The 18160-nt window shown below is 50.3% G+C and overlaps 8 protein-coding genes and 1 non-coding gene across 9 annotated transcripts; 5 read left to right on the forward strand and 4 right to left on the reverse strand.

Moving 5' to 3' along the window:
- Positions 1-40: 40 nt before the first annotated feature.
- On the forward strand, positions 41-820 carry BDW43DRAFT_314254 (CSN8/PSMD8/EIF3K family protein; the record flags this gene model as incomplete). Its single annotated transcript, XM_032047761.1, has 3 exons — positions 41-228; positions 277-485; positions 549-820. The coding sequence occupies 3 exons, from the start codon at positions 41-43 to the stop codon at positions 818-820; spliced, it is 669 nt and encodes a 222-aa protein (XP_031897036.1).
- A 464-nt stretch (positions 821-1284) lies between these two features.
- BDW43DRAFT_314255 (ATP synthase subunit e) lies at positions 1285-1739 on the reverse strand (the record flags this gene model as incomplete). Its single annotated transcript, XM_032047762.1, has 3 exons — positions 1285-1355; positions 1458-1641; positions 1716-1739. 3 exons carry the CDS (start codon positions 1737-1739, stop codon positions 1285-1287), a joined length of 279 nt encoding a protein of 92 aa, XP_031897037.1.
- A 189-nt stretch (positions 1740-1928) lies between these two features.
- Positions 1929-4986, forward strand: BDW43DRAFT_286472 (putative dynein intermediate chain). The gene is made up of 3 exons (XM_032043053.1): positions 1929-2213; positions 2279-3076; positions 3133-4986. Exons 1-3 carry the CDS (start codon positions 2079-2081, stop codon positions 4255-4257), a joined length of 2058 nt encoding a protein of 685 aa, XP_031897038.1. The 5' UTR covers positions 1929-2078; the 3' UTR covers positions 4258-4986.
- A 613-nt stretch (positions 4987-5599) lies between these two features.
- BDW43DRAFT_170095 (putative phosphatidylglycerol specific phospholipase) lies at positions 5600-7816 on the forward strand. Its single transcript, XM_032038725.1, has 2 exons — positions 5600-6029; positions 6110-7816. The coding sequence occupies exons 1-2, from the start codon at positions 5715-5717 to the stop codon at positions 7307-7309; spliced, it is 1515 nt and encodes a 504-aa protein (XP_031897039.1). The 5' UTR covers positions 5600-5714; the 3' UTR covers positions 7310-7816.
- Positions 7817-8350: 534 nt separating this feature from the next.
- BDW43DRAFT_170097 (putative tannase) lies at positions 8351-10423 on the forward strand. The gene has a single exon (XM_032038726.1). It carries the CDS (start codon positions 8449-8451, stop codon positions 10210-10212), a length of 1764 nt encoding a protein of 587 aa, XP_031897040.1. The 5' UTR covers positions 8351-8448; the 3' UTR covers positions 10213-10423.
- A 73-nt stretch (positions 10424-10496) lies between these two features.
- BDW43DRAFT_170103 (MFS transporter) lies at positions 10497-12866 on the reverse strand. Its single transcript, XM_032038727.1, has 2 exons — positions 11837-12866; positions 10497-11772 (listed from the first exon to the last, which is right to left on the reverse strand). The coding sequence occupies exons 1-2, from the start codon at positions 12447-12449 to the stop codon at positions 10595-10597; spliced, it is 1791 nt and encodes a 596-aa protein (XP_031897041.1). The 5' UTR covers positions 12450-12866; the 3' UTR covers positions 10497-10594.
- A 367-nt stretch (positions 12867-13233) lies between these two features.
- Positions 13234-13307, reverse strand: BDW43DRAFT_t189. Its single transcript has one exon. It is a non-coding gene; the product is annotated as a tRNA-Ile (tRNA).
- Positions 13308-13357: 50 nt separating this feature from the next.
- BDW43DRAFT_286476 (interferon alpha-inducible IFI6/IFI27 family protein) lies at positions 13358-14133 on the reverse strand. The gene is made up of 2 exons (XM_032043054.1): positions 13965-14133; positions 13358-13868 (listed from the first exon to the last, which is right to left on the reverse strand). Exon 2 carries the CDS (start codon positions 13686-13688, stop codon positions 13422-13424), a length of 267 nt encoding a protein of 88 aa, XP_031897042.1. The 5' UTR covers positions 13689-13868; positions 13965-14133; the 3' UTR covers positions 13358-13421.
- A 252-nt stretch (positions 14134-14385) lies between these two features.
- On the forward strand, positions 14386-14830 carry BDW43DRAFT_170140 (uncharacterized protein). The gene has a single exon (XM_032038728.1). It carries the CDS (start codon positions 14440-14442, stop codon positions 14686-14688), a length of 249 nt encoding a protein of 82 aa, XP_031897043.1. The 5' UTR covers positions 14386-14439; the 3' UTR covers positions 14689-14830.
- Positions 14831-18160: the final 3330 nt, after the last annotated feature.

Consider the following 18160-nt stretch of genomic DNA (forward strand, 5'->3'; position numbering starts at 1 on the left):
GTGACTACTTCACTTTCCTTGTGACCATTTAAAAAACAACATGGGTTTACCTCCACTCTCCAAGGACCAACTCTCCGCGGTGCTTACATCTAGCCGTTCACCAACAGAACTCTATAACACATTGTTAGAGTATGAGAGCGAGGCCTGTTTAAAGCCTAGCAACGAATCAGAACTTCTCAGCCTTTTCTACTCGACTTTTTTCTTTTCGCATCTTCTCACAGACCAAATGTAAGTCTTTCCCCAATCAACCACCAGAGGAGGCTCATGGTCAGACAGCGAAAGTAATAACGTTCTATTCAATAGATACGAAGCTCGCGCAATGACCCAAAGAATGCCGCAAGAGCTGGCACAAACTGATCCGTCACTACAAAATTGCTTGACCCTTCTACGGGCTGTTTGGCAGAGGAAATACGAGTCGGTTTATAAGATCCTGAGAGAGCTGCCCTGGCCAGAGCTGCTGCGTCCGGCAGTTGAAAGCTATAAGAGTATGAAAAAAGCTATCGACCTTATTTCTGTCGCGACTGGACTTACTCTGACTATTTGCCTAGCATATTTTCAAGAGAAGACATTGAAAGAAGTTAGCCATGCCTACGAAGCGATACGACCCGCAGCGGCTGCAAATTATCTCGGTCTTGATGCTGCTGCGGCAGAGCAGGGTGACCCCGCCATTATACAGAAACTCACTGCAGTTGGATGGACGTGGGATGAAAGTACAAAATTACTACATCCGAAACCCATTCACGTAACCCCAGAAAAAGATGCTCGCTTATACGATGACGTGAGTAAAATTATGGCGCTGGTTGGGAAATATGGAGGGTAAAAGCGTACGATGATTCGGGGTCAACGTCCCTCAGGAAACCGAATGATCCGACGGATCGAACGGAGAGGAGTTGAGATGGCTACGCAGCAATAGACTTCTCCGATCCGCTTAATGGCTTGATGGTCTGATGAGCAATGATAGAGCAGCAACCCGTCCCAAGGCCGCATGCAGTACAAGGGATCAGCAATGACACCAAAGCGAACAGAATCTCTTGCTCTTCTGGTCCAAGTGTAGTGTACATACGCACAACTGCCCAGGGTATGTACAAGTCTCGGAGAGGATCTCTAGTAACGTAAAAGAAAAATCATTCCTTTCGCTCGCAATGACACGACTCTGGGAAATTAGACCAAACAATAATACATAATCGGGGGTTGCCCGAACAACCTTTCGTGTACCCTAGGAGGTACGACCGTTGTACCAGAATAGCTGTCACTCATCCTTTCGCTCTATACCTTCCGACTCCTCTAGTTCTCTCCAGCCTTGAACTTCAGGTAAGCCTCAAGGTCGAACCGGCTGTCCTCGGGATCCGTGATGACTGCAGAGAACCGTTAGTATCGGAGAAAATATGGCATTGTCTGTGGGAGATATATCGAAGGCGTCGCATCTCATTTAGGTTTCATTGGGCTGGCAAACATACTTCCGCTGTTTTGTGTGTCCTTGGGTGCGGTCTTCTTCTTCCATTCGGCCTTAGCCTGCTGGATCAGGCGCTCCTGGCGGGCATATTCACGCTCGGCATCTGCACGCTGCGCGCTGGCGGTGATCGAGGATTGGCGGTAGACACCGTAGAAAAGACCGGCAACGAGAGCCGAGTAGCGAAGGACCTGTGGTGCGGATACCACCTGGTCAGTTGGCCGAGGGAGTATTATCAGGAACGGGAGCCCTTGCGGATACTCACGTTGACACCTTGTGCAGTAGCCATCTTTAAGATCCTGGCCTCCGGAGCGGAATTCAAAAAAGAACAATAAACGCTAGGTAGCAAGGCCGAATTCCGAACGACCGTTTGGAGGGTATCAACTTTCAATGGCTGGCAATCGGACAGGATACTCAGAAGCTTGTTCAAGGCGAAGTTCCTTTCGCGAGTTTTTCCGGACCGTCGGGGCCTGTGCTTATGTCATCCGCCGACCCGGACTCTGGGCGCGGGACGGGGAAGTCAGCGAACTAACGCGCATAACAGAGTAAATAAAGTACACTTAGATTTCCCCAACTGACTTGACTTGGTTTGGATGGAACGTCAGCCCATCGGCTGCCTCGATTCACCATGTCATCGGCAATGCATCAGCGAAAGGCGGAGATCCTCGCCAAAAGAGCAAAACTTGCCGAATTAAAACGGCAGAGGGAGTTGCGCCAGAAGGAGTTCTCGCAAAGTCGGGCCAACAGCGGTGATGCTTCCGAGGTATGGGACATTATTCCACTCCACCCATCTTGGAATCCTTTTTAAACCTCCCCGACCCATTATAGGTTGTGTCGCCGGTCCCCAGTCGTGCCGATAGTAGAGCAGAGCTTGATGACTTGATCTCACGTCTTGTGGACCGCCCTGGGTCGGCGTCTATCAGCCACGCAGATGGCCCCTCGCGCAAAGGGAGCAGACCCAATTCAGTGATCAGCGCTAGTCAAGTCAGCGGGGACAATAATGAGGCGTTTAGTCCAACCGCGCGACCACTTTCACATTCGATCGCCGTTCAAACCGTCGGTGCAGAACCGTATCCTACAGCACCACCCCCTGAACCAAAACCAGAAATTGTCACCTACAGCAAAGGAGTACAGACAGACGACTTAAATCAACCTCCAGATACATCATCGGTCGAATCGGAAGAGGAAGATGGGCAGGATCCTACGGGTACAGGCATACGGTTGAGCAAGAAAGAACGCGAACGCGACGAGGAGATCCGGAAGAAGCTTCGCAAAGAAATCGAGGAGGAGTTGCAAGCCACCCATCAGAAGGCAGAGAACGATGCCGAGGCTGAAGTTTCGAAACTACGGTATCCATTGCGCACACTTGACGCCGATGAATTGAAGGCCGTGACTTCTTCCGAGGATTTCCTGGATTTCGTGGAACGTTCCGCAAAAGTAATTGAGCGGGCTCTTGATGAGGAGTACGACGTACTAGCGGATTATGAACTTGGGGGGGTTGATGGCGATGTAGAGGACGACGACGAACATGGAAAGAAAAGGAGAGGCATTAGAGAGGTTTGCCAATTCTGGGATGAGCGATGGAGCAAGAAGCGCATGATCAGCGACGTCAGCTTTTCTCCAAAGGTCTGTCGACATTTCATTCGTTCGATTGTTATACATCACTGACTAGACATCTATAGTTCCCAGAGCTTGTTTTGGCTGCATACACTAAAAACCCGTCTGCCCCCCATGAACCGGATGGCCTGGTTCAGGTCTGGAACCAACACCTTCAATCTCGCCCCGAATATGTATTCCATTCCACATCCGATATTCTGGCGGCCAAGTTCTCTCCATTCCACCCCAATCTTATCGTCGGCGGTTCATATTCTGGTCAGGTTCTACTTTGGGATACCCGGTCATCGCGCGCAGGCGGCGGTGCACCAGTGCAGAAAACACCCTTGACTGGCTCTGGGCATACCCATCCCGTCTATAGCATTTCGATCATCGGCACGCAGAATGCCCATAATATTCTTACTGCGTCTACGGATGGCGTGGTTTGCGGCTGGACGGTTGACATGCTTTCTCAGCCTCAAGAATATCTCGAACTGTCTACTCCGCCGCCATCTAAAACCGAGGATCTCGCTCCCACGACCATGTCGTTCCCACAGTCCGACCCGACGTTCTTCATCGTCGGCACTGAAGAAGGAGGGATTTATCCCTGCCATCGTTATGACCGAGCTGGTGCTAAGGCCGGTACTGACCACCGTCTCGCGTACCGTGGTCACGCAGCCCCCATTATGTCTACTGCGTTCCACCCGGCACGAGGCCCAGTCGATCTGGGCGATTTGATGCTGAGTTCTAGTCTAGATTGGAGCGTGAAACTATGGCGCGTGCGACCACCAGCAACGACTGCGCCGGCCACCTCTGCCATCGCTGCAACGCAGGTTGTAACGCCGATTCTCGACATCAACCGTGAGGACGTTGTCTACGATGCACGGTGGTCTCCCCACCGGCCTGGAGTTTTCTCCCTCGTCGATGGTACTGGAAACCTCGAAGTTTGGGACCTCTACACGGACACGGAAGTACCAGTTGTGCGGACCACGCCGTCCAAGGGGCGCGGAGGCATCTTGACCCGAAGCCTCAACAAGGTGGCCTGGGAGGAGCGTGAAGGAAGACGTATTGCGACTGGTGGGCTCGACGGAGTCATCACCGTCTTTGAGGTAGGAAAGGGCCTTAGTGGCACCCCCGAAGATGTGCCTGCCGAGGAATGGGCCGGTGTTAAGCGACTGGTGGGGAAGCTGGAGCAAAAGGACCGGATCAACTGAAGTAGTAATTAAGCTCGCGACTGGCGTGGGTCGCTTCGTTTTTATGGTCTAGCCGACGGTCAATGTGGCTTGACTTCAAAAATTTTACATGGGAAGTATCCGTAAGATCGCGCAGTTGCCTCAACACGGTGGCTGCCTCCTTTTCTCTTATCGAATCTCCTTGCATGGCGTCTTTATTTAGCTTATCATATACCCCTCGGGCAGCAGTTGATGTATGTATGCATTTATCGGGACCAGGAAGTCGGGTTCTCTGGATTTATACTCGACCTGGCTTAGAAGGGCTCTGAAATGTAAATAGTTTACTTTCGCGATGTGGGCGGCCCGTGGTGATTCTTTGTAGTCTGTCCGATGTTTGTCGAGCGAAACAAAAACTGCATTTCAACCACGTGCCGTCTAATGATCGCCTTAGGCCGACGTAACCAGCTTGCTCAGTATGTTTTCAAGCAGTACGATTCTAAATACATGTCAAGAATGGTGTGATCATGGTCATACCCAAGTGGTTCCGAATGTCACGCCTGTTACGCAGTGGTGACACTTGGGCAGCTCTTTTTACCATATCCTCAAAGCCAGACGACGAAAGGAATTGATTACCTGTAGGTGGGAAGGGAAGTGTAACAGACTCATCCTGGAACTACTCCCATATTCAGTGGAGTGGATCCAGGAATTCAGAGTTCAAGACCCATTCCATTTTGGGATTTCAAAGAGGTATGTATGCATCGCATCCATGCTTATATTGGAAGGGTTATTACATTTGGGAATGACAGGTCACCCGCCTTGAACATTCATTCTCACACGGGTATGCGATGCGAATTGGTAGCCGTAGGCAATCCCACGAGTATCGGGTGTAGCCTTGAAGCACCTGAGGAGGTCAAATGATACCATGATACCATTTTCTTCTCCGTGGCCGGCGATTTTCTTCAAGATGCAATCAATCGGTGGGGGACGGAGGTACTCTGCACGGATGGAGCCCGTCGGAAGATTAGCATTTAGTAATTAGTACTAGGGACCAGACCGCCCCTAAGCGAAGTCATTCATTCCGATCACAAAACCGAAAAATGGATAGTCTTCAAGGGGATCGACACGGGAACCTGATGCCTTGCATGGCACATGCTTGATATTTCGGAGTCATTGGATGGACTTGAAATTAGGGCTTGAAGAGGGAGACCCAATGAAGCCCCTCATAGTCTCCGGAGTTAAACCCCTTGCAGTATGGAGTAGCCGTGCTCCCCAACCAATCCTCCCCTGAGGTCATGCCATGAGACCGCATGCCGAGCGCCAATGGGGCCCTTCTAGCCAAGCCCTGCCCCACTGTCAAACATCCTTATCGATTGTCCACACCCCACCGCAAGTCTTCAGTATATGGTGACAACCTGTTGGTGATACAAACTCATTACCCAAAATCTAGTCCTCTACACTTCGGTAAGGGAAACTAGTAGACGCATATCGCGCATTCCATCATGCAATGGCAACTACCTTCGGCCCCACGTGGCCCATCAAGTCTCGAAAAGCAGCCGATCCTTGCTGCGAATCGAGTCCAACAGCAGGATGGGCCGTCTCATATAAAGGCGGCGACGTGGTCACCAGAAGAACCGCGTCGTCCCTGGGTGCGCACGACGATCATTACAGTCTTACTGTCCATTATGAGCATTCTCTCGCTGCTCACTTTTTTCACCCTGGGCCTGGGTATCCATGGCCTTCCCCATGCCCGTCCGTCAAGTCCCTCATACGGCAAGCCGGTAAACCCCATCAAGGACAGCCCGATTAAAAATGTGGTATGTCTGCTTTGCTTCCTTTGCTTCCATTGGCTGAATAACCATTTCACTCCATCACCTGGTACTAAGGAACCATACAGGTGGTTTTAGTCGAGGAGAATCTGAGCTTTGACGTGTTTGCCGGTGGCTTGACATACAACTCCAAGATTGATGGGTTGGTCAACCGGGAGTATTGCAACCCCTCAAACGCCTCGGACCCCTACTCGGACAAGGTGTGCGCCAAGCCGATCGCGAAGAATGTGGCTCCCGATGATCCAGACCACAGCATTACGGGTGGAAACCAACAGGTGTACAGCACCTACCATCCGAACGCGAAGAATGACATGCCTGGCATGCAAGGCTTTGTAACGGAACAGATCGTCTCTTACGGCCTGGGCTCCGACTTGAGTCGTGCGGCGGAGGTCATTAACTACTACACTCCGGACCATGTGCCCGTTTTCAACGCCATGGCCGAAAACTTTGTGCTTTTTGACCGCTGGTTTGCAGCTGTTCCGGGCCCGACAAATCCTAATCGTGCCTATCTGACTTCTGGTACTTCTCACGGTCACGGCCAAAATGACCATGACTTTGACGTGTCGGCCCTGCCTCAGGTGTCTATATTTGAGCAGCTGTCGGCCGCCGGCATTAGCTGGATCAATTACTCCAACACCACCGGTTTCCTCCCAGATTCCTTATTCTACCAGTGGACGGCCAAGAGTGGCAAGGGTGACACTAACGTCAAGCCGATCGACCAGTTCTTCAAGGATGCCAAGGATGGTACACTGCCCCAGTTTACCTGGATTAACCCGGAGTGCTGTTCCTATATGTCCTTCCACCCACCCTCTCCAATTAACATGGGCGAGGGCTTCATCAAGAGCATCTACGAGGCAGTACGCTCATCCCCGCAGTGGAACGAGACGCTGTTCATCCTTACTTTCGACGAGCACGGTGGTTTTGCCGACCATGTGTCTCCGCCGGAGAACGTGCCTGCCGGTGACAACCTGACGTACACCGAAAAGGCAAAGGACGGTCAGGAGGCCACCTTCCACTTCGACCGTCTGGGTATCCGGGTGCCTACTGTTTTGATGTCTCCCTGGGTGGGCAAGGGGTTGATTCAGAACAGCCCGACCGACCAGCCCAACGAGTTCACCCACACTTCCATCCTGAAGTATGTGGCAGAGCTCTGGAATCTCGATATCCTCACTCCTCGCGTCGACTGGTCTCCCAGCTTCCGAGGTCTGATCACCAACACCTTCCGTGGTGATACTCCGGAGAAACTACCGGAGCCCGCCGATTTCTAGAGATGAACACTGTACAGTCTAGGCTCGAAATCTAGAGAGTAAATGACCATGATGACGATATAGCTATAACAATTACCGTTTCAATTAAATGAATGCAGGCAACCATAAAGAGTTTGGCCTTGCGAAAGTAAATCAGTTCCTACCCAAGGAGCTATTACTTCAATTTGTCTCATGAAATTGGGCTCAGCCTCCACAGCCTTGCGGTCTAGTCAGGGGGAGTCAGGGGGGAGCCGGATATATACACTTCCGCAATTCAGAATATCCATGGTTTGAAGTTCATGGTCTGGTCAAATTGCCTGCTTTTTGAATGGAAAGGCCTCGCTCTTCTAGTCTATAATGGGCTGTCCTGCCCTATAAGCGTAGATTAGTGTCGCTCAGTTTTCCTCCTGGCAACATGTCCTGTTGTTCGATGTAGAAGATGGTGAGATGTGAGGCCATTTGGGACCTGATGCTCGGCGATAAGAAATAAACGCAACACGTTTGAACTTTGGTAACCCTTATGTGCTCCGGATCAACGACGTGACCGGACATCCAAATTCTTCAGCATCTTATCTTTCACTCGTTAACTCCGAGTCCTCGGCGATAACTACCCGTTACTACCTAGCCGATTGAATTCAACATCGGAATCACTTTCAGAATTCCGCGTCAGACCAGAAAATGCCAAGAGAGAGCCAATTTTTCTGTCATTTTACTCTCTCGAATGTTGCTGACATGTCTTTACTATCTGTATACTTTTATGCTCGGGGAGCTCGGGAGGGACGAACGGGGGGGAATCAGCTAAGGCCGAAGTTCAGCCGAGGAATATCAGATAACACTGGACTCACGACGAGAACCACGCGCTCTCCCCCCGCTGAGCCTTGTGGGAAGTCCTTCTGTCTTGGCATATCGCCACGCAACCGGGTGACGACAGCCTGGATAGAATTAAGGATGGCAGAGTGTTGATCTGCCAGTTGGTCCACAAGCTTGATACGAATGCCGAACCTTACGACGCCGATGATGGTAGTTACTCCAGCCCCAGAAGCCCTTTAAATAGGATGATACTTCCTTATAGACATTCTTAGATCAGACTTCTTCATTCACTCTTTATTCTAACATCATTCGGACCCTCGTTGATCTCTGTCGCTCATTTGATTCGAAAGATGCGCCAGCACTCGCGCATGGCCGTTGTTGCTTTGGCAGCAGGAGCGGATGCAGCCTCTTTCACCGATGTGTGCACCGTCTCCAATGTGCAGGCTGCCTTGCCTGCTAACGGAACTTTGCTCGGAATCAGTATGATCCCGTCAGCGGTCACGGCGAGCCCTCTGTACTACCAATCGGCTGGCATGGGCAGCACCACCACATACGACTACTGCAATGTCACCGTCGCCTACACGCATACCGGCAAGGGTGATGAGGTGGTCGTCAAGTATGCATTCCCTAAGCCCTCAGACTACAAGAACCGTTTCTACGTCGCCGGTGGTGGTGGTTTCTCCCTTTCCAGCGATGCGACCGGAGGTCTTGCCTATGGCGCTGCTGGAGGTGCCACCGATGCTGGCTATGACGCCTTCGACAACAGTTACAACGAGGTAGTCCTCTACGGAAACGGAACCATCAACTGGGACGCCACATATATGTTCGCATACCAGGCCCTGGGAGAGATGACCCAAATCGGAAAGTACATATCAAACGGTTTCTATGGCTCGACTAGCGACAAGATCTACACCTACTACGAAGGTTGCTCTGATGGAGGACGTGAGGGTATGAGCCAAGTCCAGCGCTGGGGAGAGGAGTACGACGGTGTCATCGCTGGTGCTCCCGCCTTCCGTTTCGCTCAGCAACAGGTTCACCATGTGTACTCGTCCGCAGTGGAGCATACCATGGACTACTACCCCCCTCCATGTGAACTGAAGAAGATCGTGAACGCCACGATTGCTGCTTGCGATCCTCTTGACGGAAGAACCGACGGTGTTGTGTCTCGGACCGACCTTTGCAAGCTCAACTTCAACCTGACCTCTATCATCGGCGAGTCTTACTACTGCGCTGCTGAGACGAGCACATCGCTCGGATTCGGCTTCAGCAATGGCAAGCGCAGCAATGTCAAGCGTCAGGCCCAGGGCAGCACCACTAGCTACCAGCCCGCGCAAAACGGCACCGTTACTGCCCGCGGTGTCGCTGTTGCTCAGGCCATCTACGACGGTCTCCACAACAGCAAGGACGAGCGCGCCTACCTCTCCTGGCAGATATCCTCCGAGCTCAGCGATGCCACGACCGAGTACAACTCCGACACTGGCAAGTGGGAGCTCAGCATCCCGTCAACCGGTGGTGAGTACGTCACCAAGTTTGTTCAGCTCCTAAACATCGACAACCTCTCCGACCTCAACAACGTCACCTACGACACCCTGGTGGACTGGATGAACACCGGTATGGTGCGCTACCTGGACAGCCTTCAGACGACCCTCCCCGATCTGACTCCCTTCCAATCGTCCGGTGGCAAGCTGCTGCACTACCACGGTGAATCCGACCCCAGTATCCCCGCTGCCTCCTCGATCCACTACTGGCAGGCGGTCCGTTCCGTTATGTATGGCGGTAAGACAGAAGAGGAGGCCCTGCAGGCCCTCGAGGACTGGTACCAGTTCTACCTGATCCCCGGTGCCGCCCACTGCGGAACCAACTCTCTCCAGCCTGGCCCCTACCCCCAGAACAACATGGAGATCATGATCGACTGGGTCGAGAACGGCAACAAGCCCACGCGCCTCAACGCCACTGTCTCCTCGGGTACCTACTCCGGCGAGACTCAGATGCTTTGCCAGTGGCCCAAGCGTCCTCTCTGGAACTCCAACTCCACCTTCGACTGTGTCAACGACGAGAAGTCGATTGACAGCTGGACTTATGAATTCCCCGCTTTCAAGGTCCCTGTATACTAGTGTACGGTAAGGTTGCAAGTTGTGGTTTACGTTCCTTGAATATTCTTCATGGGTAACAGGACCACCACTGCTAAGAGAAGTTGATCTTCGGGCTTCTATCCCTGTTTTATTCTCCTGGGCATTCCGCTCTTTTGTTCATGTATTTGTGTATTAACCTTGGTTGAATGCACTTACGCAGACTAAGGACAGCCGAAACAGATACGAATTATTATTTCCAATTATGGTACTCGAGCCCTGTAAATATATAGTAATCACATCACAAATCCTATCGCTCTCTTCCAACTCTCATACTATAAACCACTATATCCAAGAATCAATATAAATGCCTACACCCCAACCATTACAGCCACCTCCAGTACATACACAGTGACAAAAACCCCACTCAAAGCCCCAACACCCCCAAAACTCTCCTCCTCGCCCTACCCGACCAGGACCTCGACCGTCTCGAAATCGCCGAATTCCTCGTATTAACGCGATCAACATCGAACGGATTTCCGTCATAAGCCGTATCCGGCACATTGGACACCGAGCTCCTCCTAGACCCCGACTGCCCTACTTCCACCTCCCCAACATCACCACCACCACCACCAACCTTCTCCTTCCCCGAAACAAGCGCCTTCTCCGCCAACTTTCTCACAAAATCGTCCGCCTCAGCCGCATACTTACACTTCCGGCGAATCCTCGCCCCATAGCGATAAAAAACAAACGGAAAAGGCAAACAAGCGAGCGCCAAGAAACCAGGGACACAGGAAGCCCAATGGACGCCCAAGTCCCGATACATATAAGAAGTGAAAAGGGGGAACCCAGCGCCGAAACAAGATCTAATGATCGAGTTAGCGGCGAGGACGCTCGCCGCGTAGATGGTATACGCGTCTATGAGGTAGGTCATGATATTCAGGAAGACGAGGACCATGCCGAAGCCGAAGGGGGCAGCAGCGATGATGCTTACTATCCAGTGGACTGGGGGGGCGTTGGTCCAGGCGAACCAGAAGAGGCCGATGGGGATAGCAATGGCGCCGATCATGGTGGGGGGCAGACGGGATTCGGGGGGCGCGAAGCCGTTGTGTTTTTTGTGGAGGTGGATGTAGCGTTTGTTGTCGTGCATGTTTGCGGCGACAGCGGCCATCATGCCTATCATTACGCCTAGGAAAGGGAGGGAGCCTAGGCCTTCGGGCCAGCCGCGGAGCGATTGGAAGACGATTGGGAAGGCGTCAAAGAGCATGTAAAGGGTGCCGTAGACGATGGCCATGTAGGTTGAGAGAAGGAGGACGATGGGTTCGGCGAAGAGGAGGATCCAGGGGCGGAGGAGGGCGGCGGCAAAGGTGCTGGTCATTGTTACTTTGCCGCGCTCGAGGTCGAGTTTGCTGCGGTATACTTGGCCGGTTAGGGTTGTGAGGCGGGCGGCGCGTTTGCGGAGGAGGACGGGCGCGTAGGTTTCTGGTACGAGGAGCGTTTCGATGATCCAGATTAGGCCGGTGAAGGTTGCCAGGAATCCTTGGACCCAGCGCCAGCCGGCGTTTTCTCCCAGGAAGCCGCCGATTATGGGCCCTAGGGTGGGACCTGGGGGGTTGTTAGTGTGGGTTCGTTCCTTGAGCTTGGGATGTTGGCGTTTGTATGTGCATACCTAGGAACGGTGCGCCGGCGAATAGACTTGTGGCTAAGCCTCGATGCTCCGCAGTGAAGATATCAGCGATGACGCCTCCGGCGTTAGTTAAGGGTGAGGATCCAAATGAACCTGCGAAGAAGCGCAGGATGATCAATGTCCAGCTATTCTGGGCGCCGGCGGCACCGGCACAGAAGAACGCAAGAGCGCCATATGAGACGAAGAAGACAACCTGGCGACCGATCAGTTCACTCAAAGGTGCCCACAATAACGGGCCGACTGCGAAGCCCAAAACGAACAGTGATACGCCGAGTGTGGCTACTTCTTGGCTGATGCCGAAATGCTTAATGACCTCCTGGATGCCACCCGCATAGGCGGAGGACGAAAGCGACACGCCGAATGTAGCAAACGCGACGGTGATAGTGTAGGCCCACTTCACGGTATTGCTAAAAAGCATCGGGTTGCGTGGGTCATTAGGGATCCATTCTACGATGTATGGGTCATCATCGGTTCCAGAACCCTTGTATGGGTATTCGATTATTTCGGGTGTGACGACGCCTTGGTCGAGGAGTAACCGCCAGTAAGGGATTCCCTGGGAGCGAGGGGCTTCATGGATATTGTCTTTAGAAGCCATTCCAGGGGACCGATGTGGATAAGGGTATGCTCTTGCGCATACTGTATGGTGTAAACAGAGGAAATGAAAAAGAAAAGGCGAGAGTTATATATTAAACCTTACATCTGACACAATGATATCAAGATAGCATCCATAGATCAGGTGTTAGGAGAGGAAAAAACAGTGTCTCGCAACATGATGGCAATTTGCAATATCGTTGGCCATGAGAGCTGTAGATATTGGGTGATGCTCCACTTGGTCGATCCTGATGTCCACATCGTTCCACCGCCCCGTAGGCCCGGCTTGTATTTTCGGCAAGCCGAATGCATGATTCCGTTCGACAGAGTACCGAGGTTCGGGTATGAGCCTGAATGCAGTAACCGGGCTCCTAAATATTCGACTGCTGTTCTAGAACAGCTATAGAAGCAGGATATGCGAGAGATGTGGTTGGTTTAAGGTTGGACCCGGTTTGAACGTTCCTTGAGATCTGCAGGGTAGCTGAACTATTTCATTTCCTTGTTGGTCACCGTTCTAGCTCTGCCCACACACTAGATATAATAATTATGCCTTATAGGCACAGAGCAAACCATTCTTGATGAGTACATGTTTCTCAACATAGACATAGAAAAGTGTTTGTGTCTTGCAGATATACGGTGGTGTCCGGACGATGATAGACCACAGCCGGATCGGTTAATCAGGTGTCTGTAGGGATTAAAACATTAACCTAGACTTGCATAGCAACAGCGATGAGCCAAACAATCATCAAGAGGCAAAAATATACAAAGCGCATAGAACCGCAAAAAGATGGTCCCGGAGAGGCTCGAACTCTCGACTTCTGAGTTATTAGCTCAGCACTCTAACCGACTGAGTTACGGGACCTATTTGCTGATGCCCGGAATTCATTTTAGCATCATTATCCCAAAATATACGGACATTCGTTCTCCACGCTATCTAGCCACATACACACAGCCTCTTATCCTAACCCTGCAGGCTCTAATGCTTCCAAATCATGCCTAACCGCTGGAAGGAAGAGAACAGCGACCCCTTCGGCACGTATCCAGCATAAATTCTCTGCCAAGAGGCTGCAAATGAACCCTCAATAGGTCCCAACTCTCCAAACCCAAGTATCTCAATCACCCACGGCGTCAAGACAGCCAAGACACCCAGAGCAAGGATCGTAACGAAGATAGGATGGTCATGTGCGAACTCAAAGGCTTCGGCCTTAGCTCGAGCAAGTGCGTTAGCCGCTGTTTCGGCCATGTGGGTGCCGGCGTTGATGGCATTCTCGAGGCCGTGGAGGATGGCTTTGGCTAGCGCTTCGGTCCAGCTGGTTGTGCCGACTGTTTCCTCAAGCCGCTTTGTATGGTTTATTGAGCTTGCAACTAAGTTGGTGTGAGAAAAGCAGGGAATTTCTAGAGGTGGTTTATGGGTTGGTATTGACTTGAAGTAAAGATGGTTAGGTTGGTGGCCTATATATATGTGGCATGTAGTAGAAATTCACTTGCTCTTGTACACAGGGGTGGGATTAACAAATACCTCGCTGGCGATAAGCCTCGTACTTTCTGATAAATAATTTCCGAGGCATTTTATTGGCTCAGTTCATCAGCTCATTGTACAGCCTTTCCGACACTGTCGTGGGGTTGTTGACTTCTACGAGTTGATAGGTATTGATCTAACGCGCGAACGCCAAGACGCCGCAGTGAACACATCCCAAGCGCCAGCCTTGCATGGCGAACAGATTTAGGACGAAAAGACACCCAATGACAAACATAAAAATGGCTAGTCTCTATTATATATTTCATAGCCTTGTATTGGCTTTGGGGATGAGCAAATAGTTGGATAGGACTCGCTTCCGAGCCCTCCAACCGGAGGGCAATGCACATATGAGATAGCAACTTCAAATGGTAGATTGGAAAAACACTACATGGAGACCCCATAAGTTAATATCGGAGATAGTGGATTATCCTCATTATATTTCTATCCGTGCGTAAAAGAGCGACTCATCATACATATGCCGCAGCATACTGCTCACGTTGAAGTGTACAGCATATCGCAAACGACGAAAAGACAAAAAAAGGGAGACGCATTATTTTCCTTTTTTGATATACCCTTTAAAATACCGAGAAACATAGCCAAAACTTTTGAGATGACGGGTCCAGGACCCGGTCTTAGACGTTCGCTGTTCAGACCTTCTCGCAGCAACCCCAGCAGCCCTAAACAAACACCCGCAGTTATTATCAACCCTCGCCATACCGAATAAGAGAGACATACCTCAAAGCCAGCTGCTTTCTATAAACCGTATCAGCAATGCAAGACTTCAAAGGAGGGACCATACAATGACTTACCTCGTCGGAAGCACAGACAGGCTTCTCCTGCTGACACAAGGAGACGCACATATCCTGAGCTACGGGTTCGATCTTCTCGCAGCAACCCCAGCAGCCCTAGACAAGCACCTGCTGTTATTATAAACCCTAGCCATACTGTTTAAGAGACGTACCTCAAAGCCAGCTGCTCTCTATAAATGGTATTAGTAACGTAAATCCTTATAGAAGGAATGTATAATGACTTACTTCATCAGAAGCACAGGCAGGCTTCTCCTTCAGACATACAGAGACGCACATGTTATTCTGGACTGCGGTTTCGACTTTTTCGCAGCAACCCCAGCAGCCCTAAATAATTATCTATCGTTATTACTGACCCTATCCAATATTGAATAAGAGAGACGTACCTCAAAGCCAGCTGCTCTCTATAAATGGTATTAGTAACGTAAATCTTTTTAGAAGGAATGTACCATGACTTACTTCGTCAGAAGCACAGGCAGGCTTCTCCTTCAGACATACAGAGGCACACATTTCACTCTGAGCCGCGGGGGCTGCAGTAGCCAGAACGAGGAAGGCCATGAAGCAAGCAGTGACACGAAGCATTGTGGTGGGTTTATGAAACGAAGATGTGTTTAAGTGAAGAGCTGGGAGAGTTGCTGATCAGTGTTTCGAATGTCAAAGGGAAGAATGTTGTCGATGGAATGGAATGCTACTGACTCTGAAGTGAACTGTCTAAGTACTTATACCCCAGAAGCTCGGGATTCCAGCAGTCCGCAGGTGCCTAGATGATCCGACTATCCCTTGCTCTCCGGCTTTCATCCTGGTCGTATCCACTCCGGAAATCTAGAAACGGCGACTCATTATCCCTGAAAAAGAGACCTAAACCACGCACGCTAAAGGCCGCTGGGGATGATCATTATGGTTTCAGCGTTTGACTAGGCCGTGCTCGGCTTCGATAGCACTCAGCGCCTATTGCTCAAGGCTAACAGGGACATATGGCTACAGGATCGACTGATCTCTGGTCAATAATCAATAGCACAGAGGAACGCATCAGCGTGAGGACATGAAGTCCGCAAATTCTTGAAGAGTATTAGATTAGGTGGCGATAGATGATACCGCCCCTGTGGAATGCTCCTTCTGTAGAGTGGCATGCAGGGGGGCCTAGAGCGATGTGGCCAAGGCGGAGATGTAGTGGCGTGTTGCTATACTTGCATCTTTTTGATACCTCTCTTGCAGCGAGAGTAGTATAGGTTTACGAGATGGAATCTTTGAGGGCGGTGGGTGCAGGCAGGATAGGTTGTTCTGCATGGGGTGGTTTGGAGCTCGGGTGACAATTACATAAAATCCGGAAGCGACGGCCAGAGAAGCTGGAGCATCGATGGGCGTGCTCACAGGGGGCTATAACCGAGGATTTTGTGCGTTGATTCTTGCAGACTGATCCTTGTGTAAGGGTTTCCAAAGCACTATATCAGAGTTTTCTCAACGAGTGACGTTGTTCTAGGCTTTGCATAGTGAAATAAATAAGTCGTTATGGCTTGCATTAATACTTGACAGGGAACTAATACCAGCTAAGAAAGGCACAACAGGATGGATTATAGATGGATTGGTCTGTGGGCAATTCATGCATTGCTGTTATGTTATGATAACACAGTAACACTGCAGGTGGCGGCGGGTGCATGTCCCTGCATGTATTATGACCCTTCTGCCAATAGTGCACGGAGGCATTCCGATCCTTGAAAAGTTCTGGAATTGCGGGTAGAGTCGGCTAAGATCGTCCTCGTCCGTTGATTATCACGGGAAGGATGTTACATATAGGGATCAGACGTTTTTCTATTTTTGCCAAGATGCGGATTGAGGCTTGGAGGATATAGTGAGCGCTAATGGGAAAGACGTACAAATGGTCTCACAATATTTGGCTATTAGAAATAGTATCGGACCTGTTTGGACTGCATGGACCTGTCGGTAGAATTTTACAGATGCATGTCATTTCTGTTAATATAATGGTCTCCGTCTAGAACGAACAACGGAATAGAAGGAGCCCCCGATGGAAACCGATCCGTCTAAAATTGAAATGCGAGCTTTGTATATTATAGACTTACTCCTGATGATCCACAGGCTTATATTTTTGCCTCAAATTAAATCCATGTCGCAGTTACGGCAACCCTCGGAATGCACAACCCGAAAGCCTCGATTACATCCTTTCTGTTTTAGTATGAGGTTTCATAATCCTTAGACGATAATTCCTAGTGCGTAATTCTTTTACGGAAGCACAAAGCGTCTCACCAGAGCTTCGTCTCTCGGTATCCCTAATGGGGTTGAGCAAATTTCTGCATAGCCTCTCCGTTCTTAATGGTAGTATGATAACCGCGGCAAGTAGCCTCGCGTAGGGTACGTGAGTGAATGCTCTGGGATGGGCAGTATGTGATAGGAGAGATAGATTCTGCCGGAAAGCCTAGCAAAACCAAACAGGTCTACCGTCTGTGGTTTATCGTAACTTATAGGTCTATCTAAACATGGTGGACAGGCTGGCTAAGATTTGCAAAAGATCGAAACAAGAAGCTTACGCAAATGCATATTATCCTCGGTGTAGTATTTCAGCCCTGGAAAACGTAGTTAGAAGCTCTACGCTTTCAGTATATTAATATTGACTGCTTGCTCCGCTTTGTATTAAGGAGGGTCTGAAGGTTGTCGGGATCGGATATGGTTTCGAAGAGTCTTTCTATTCCTAAGAGCTAGACTCTACTGTGAATATGCCAATCCGTTAGAAAGAGTATACTTGCTGACGAAAACATGGTCTTTGTAGTCACAACCGTAGAATCTGGCATGACAGTCACGCATGTGTTGAAGTCTTTCTGTTCTAGTTTGACTGTAGATTTAGTATGGCTTCCCTTGGCTAGAGCAGTTCATCCAAGGACATGGGTTAACGTATAGATTTGATGGTAAAATTAGGGCTGTGCTTTACCAGCGGATGGCAGCGCGTTGTGGGATTAAGGTCTGAAAAATAATTGAAAAGAGTGTCGGGGTTGACACTAATATCTCAATAACATAATGATCAAATACTACTTGCTTATATTCTTCCCAGAGCGGAGGGCTATCTATTTTATGTCGACTATATTTGGCTACAGTACAGTATTTTCACTTAAAGTGGAACATCAGACCGATGCAATACTACAACTTGCAATGTTATATAGGCCTAGTACCACACCCCGCTGTGCTGACCAACTCAAACTGGGCAGTTCCGGGCCGTTGACCGTATTCTGGAAGGGTTATATCAGGCAAAGTTCTGTATCCTGCGGCATGAACGGCCAACACTGTCCTGAGGCCCTCCGTGGTCGATGTTCCACAGAAATTACTACGTTTTATCCTGAAGCTGTTAGGAGTGGCGCGGATGCCGATGACTGGGCCTGTTGG

This window comes from Aspergillus alliaceus (genome assembly GCF_009176365.1).
Source record: "Aspergillus alliaceus strain CBS 536.65 unplaced genomic scaffold BDW43scaffold_45, whole genome shotgun sequence".
NCBI classification, from domain to species: Eukaryota; Fungi; Ascomycota; class Eurotiomycetes; order Eurotiales; family Aspergillaceae; genus Aspergillus; species Aspergillus alliaceus.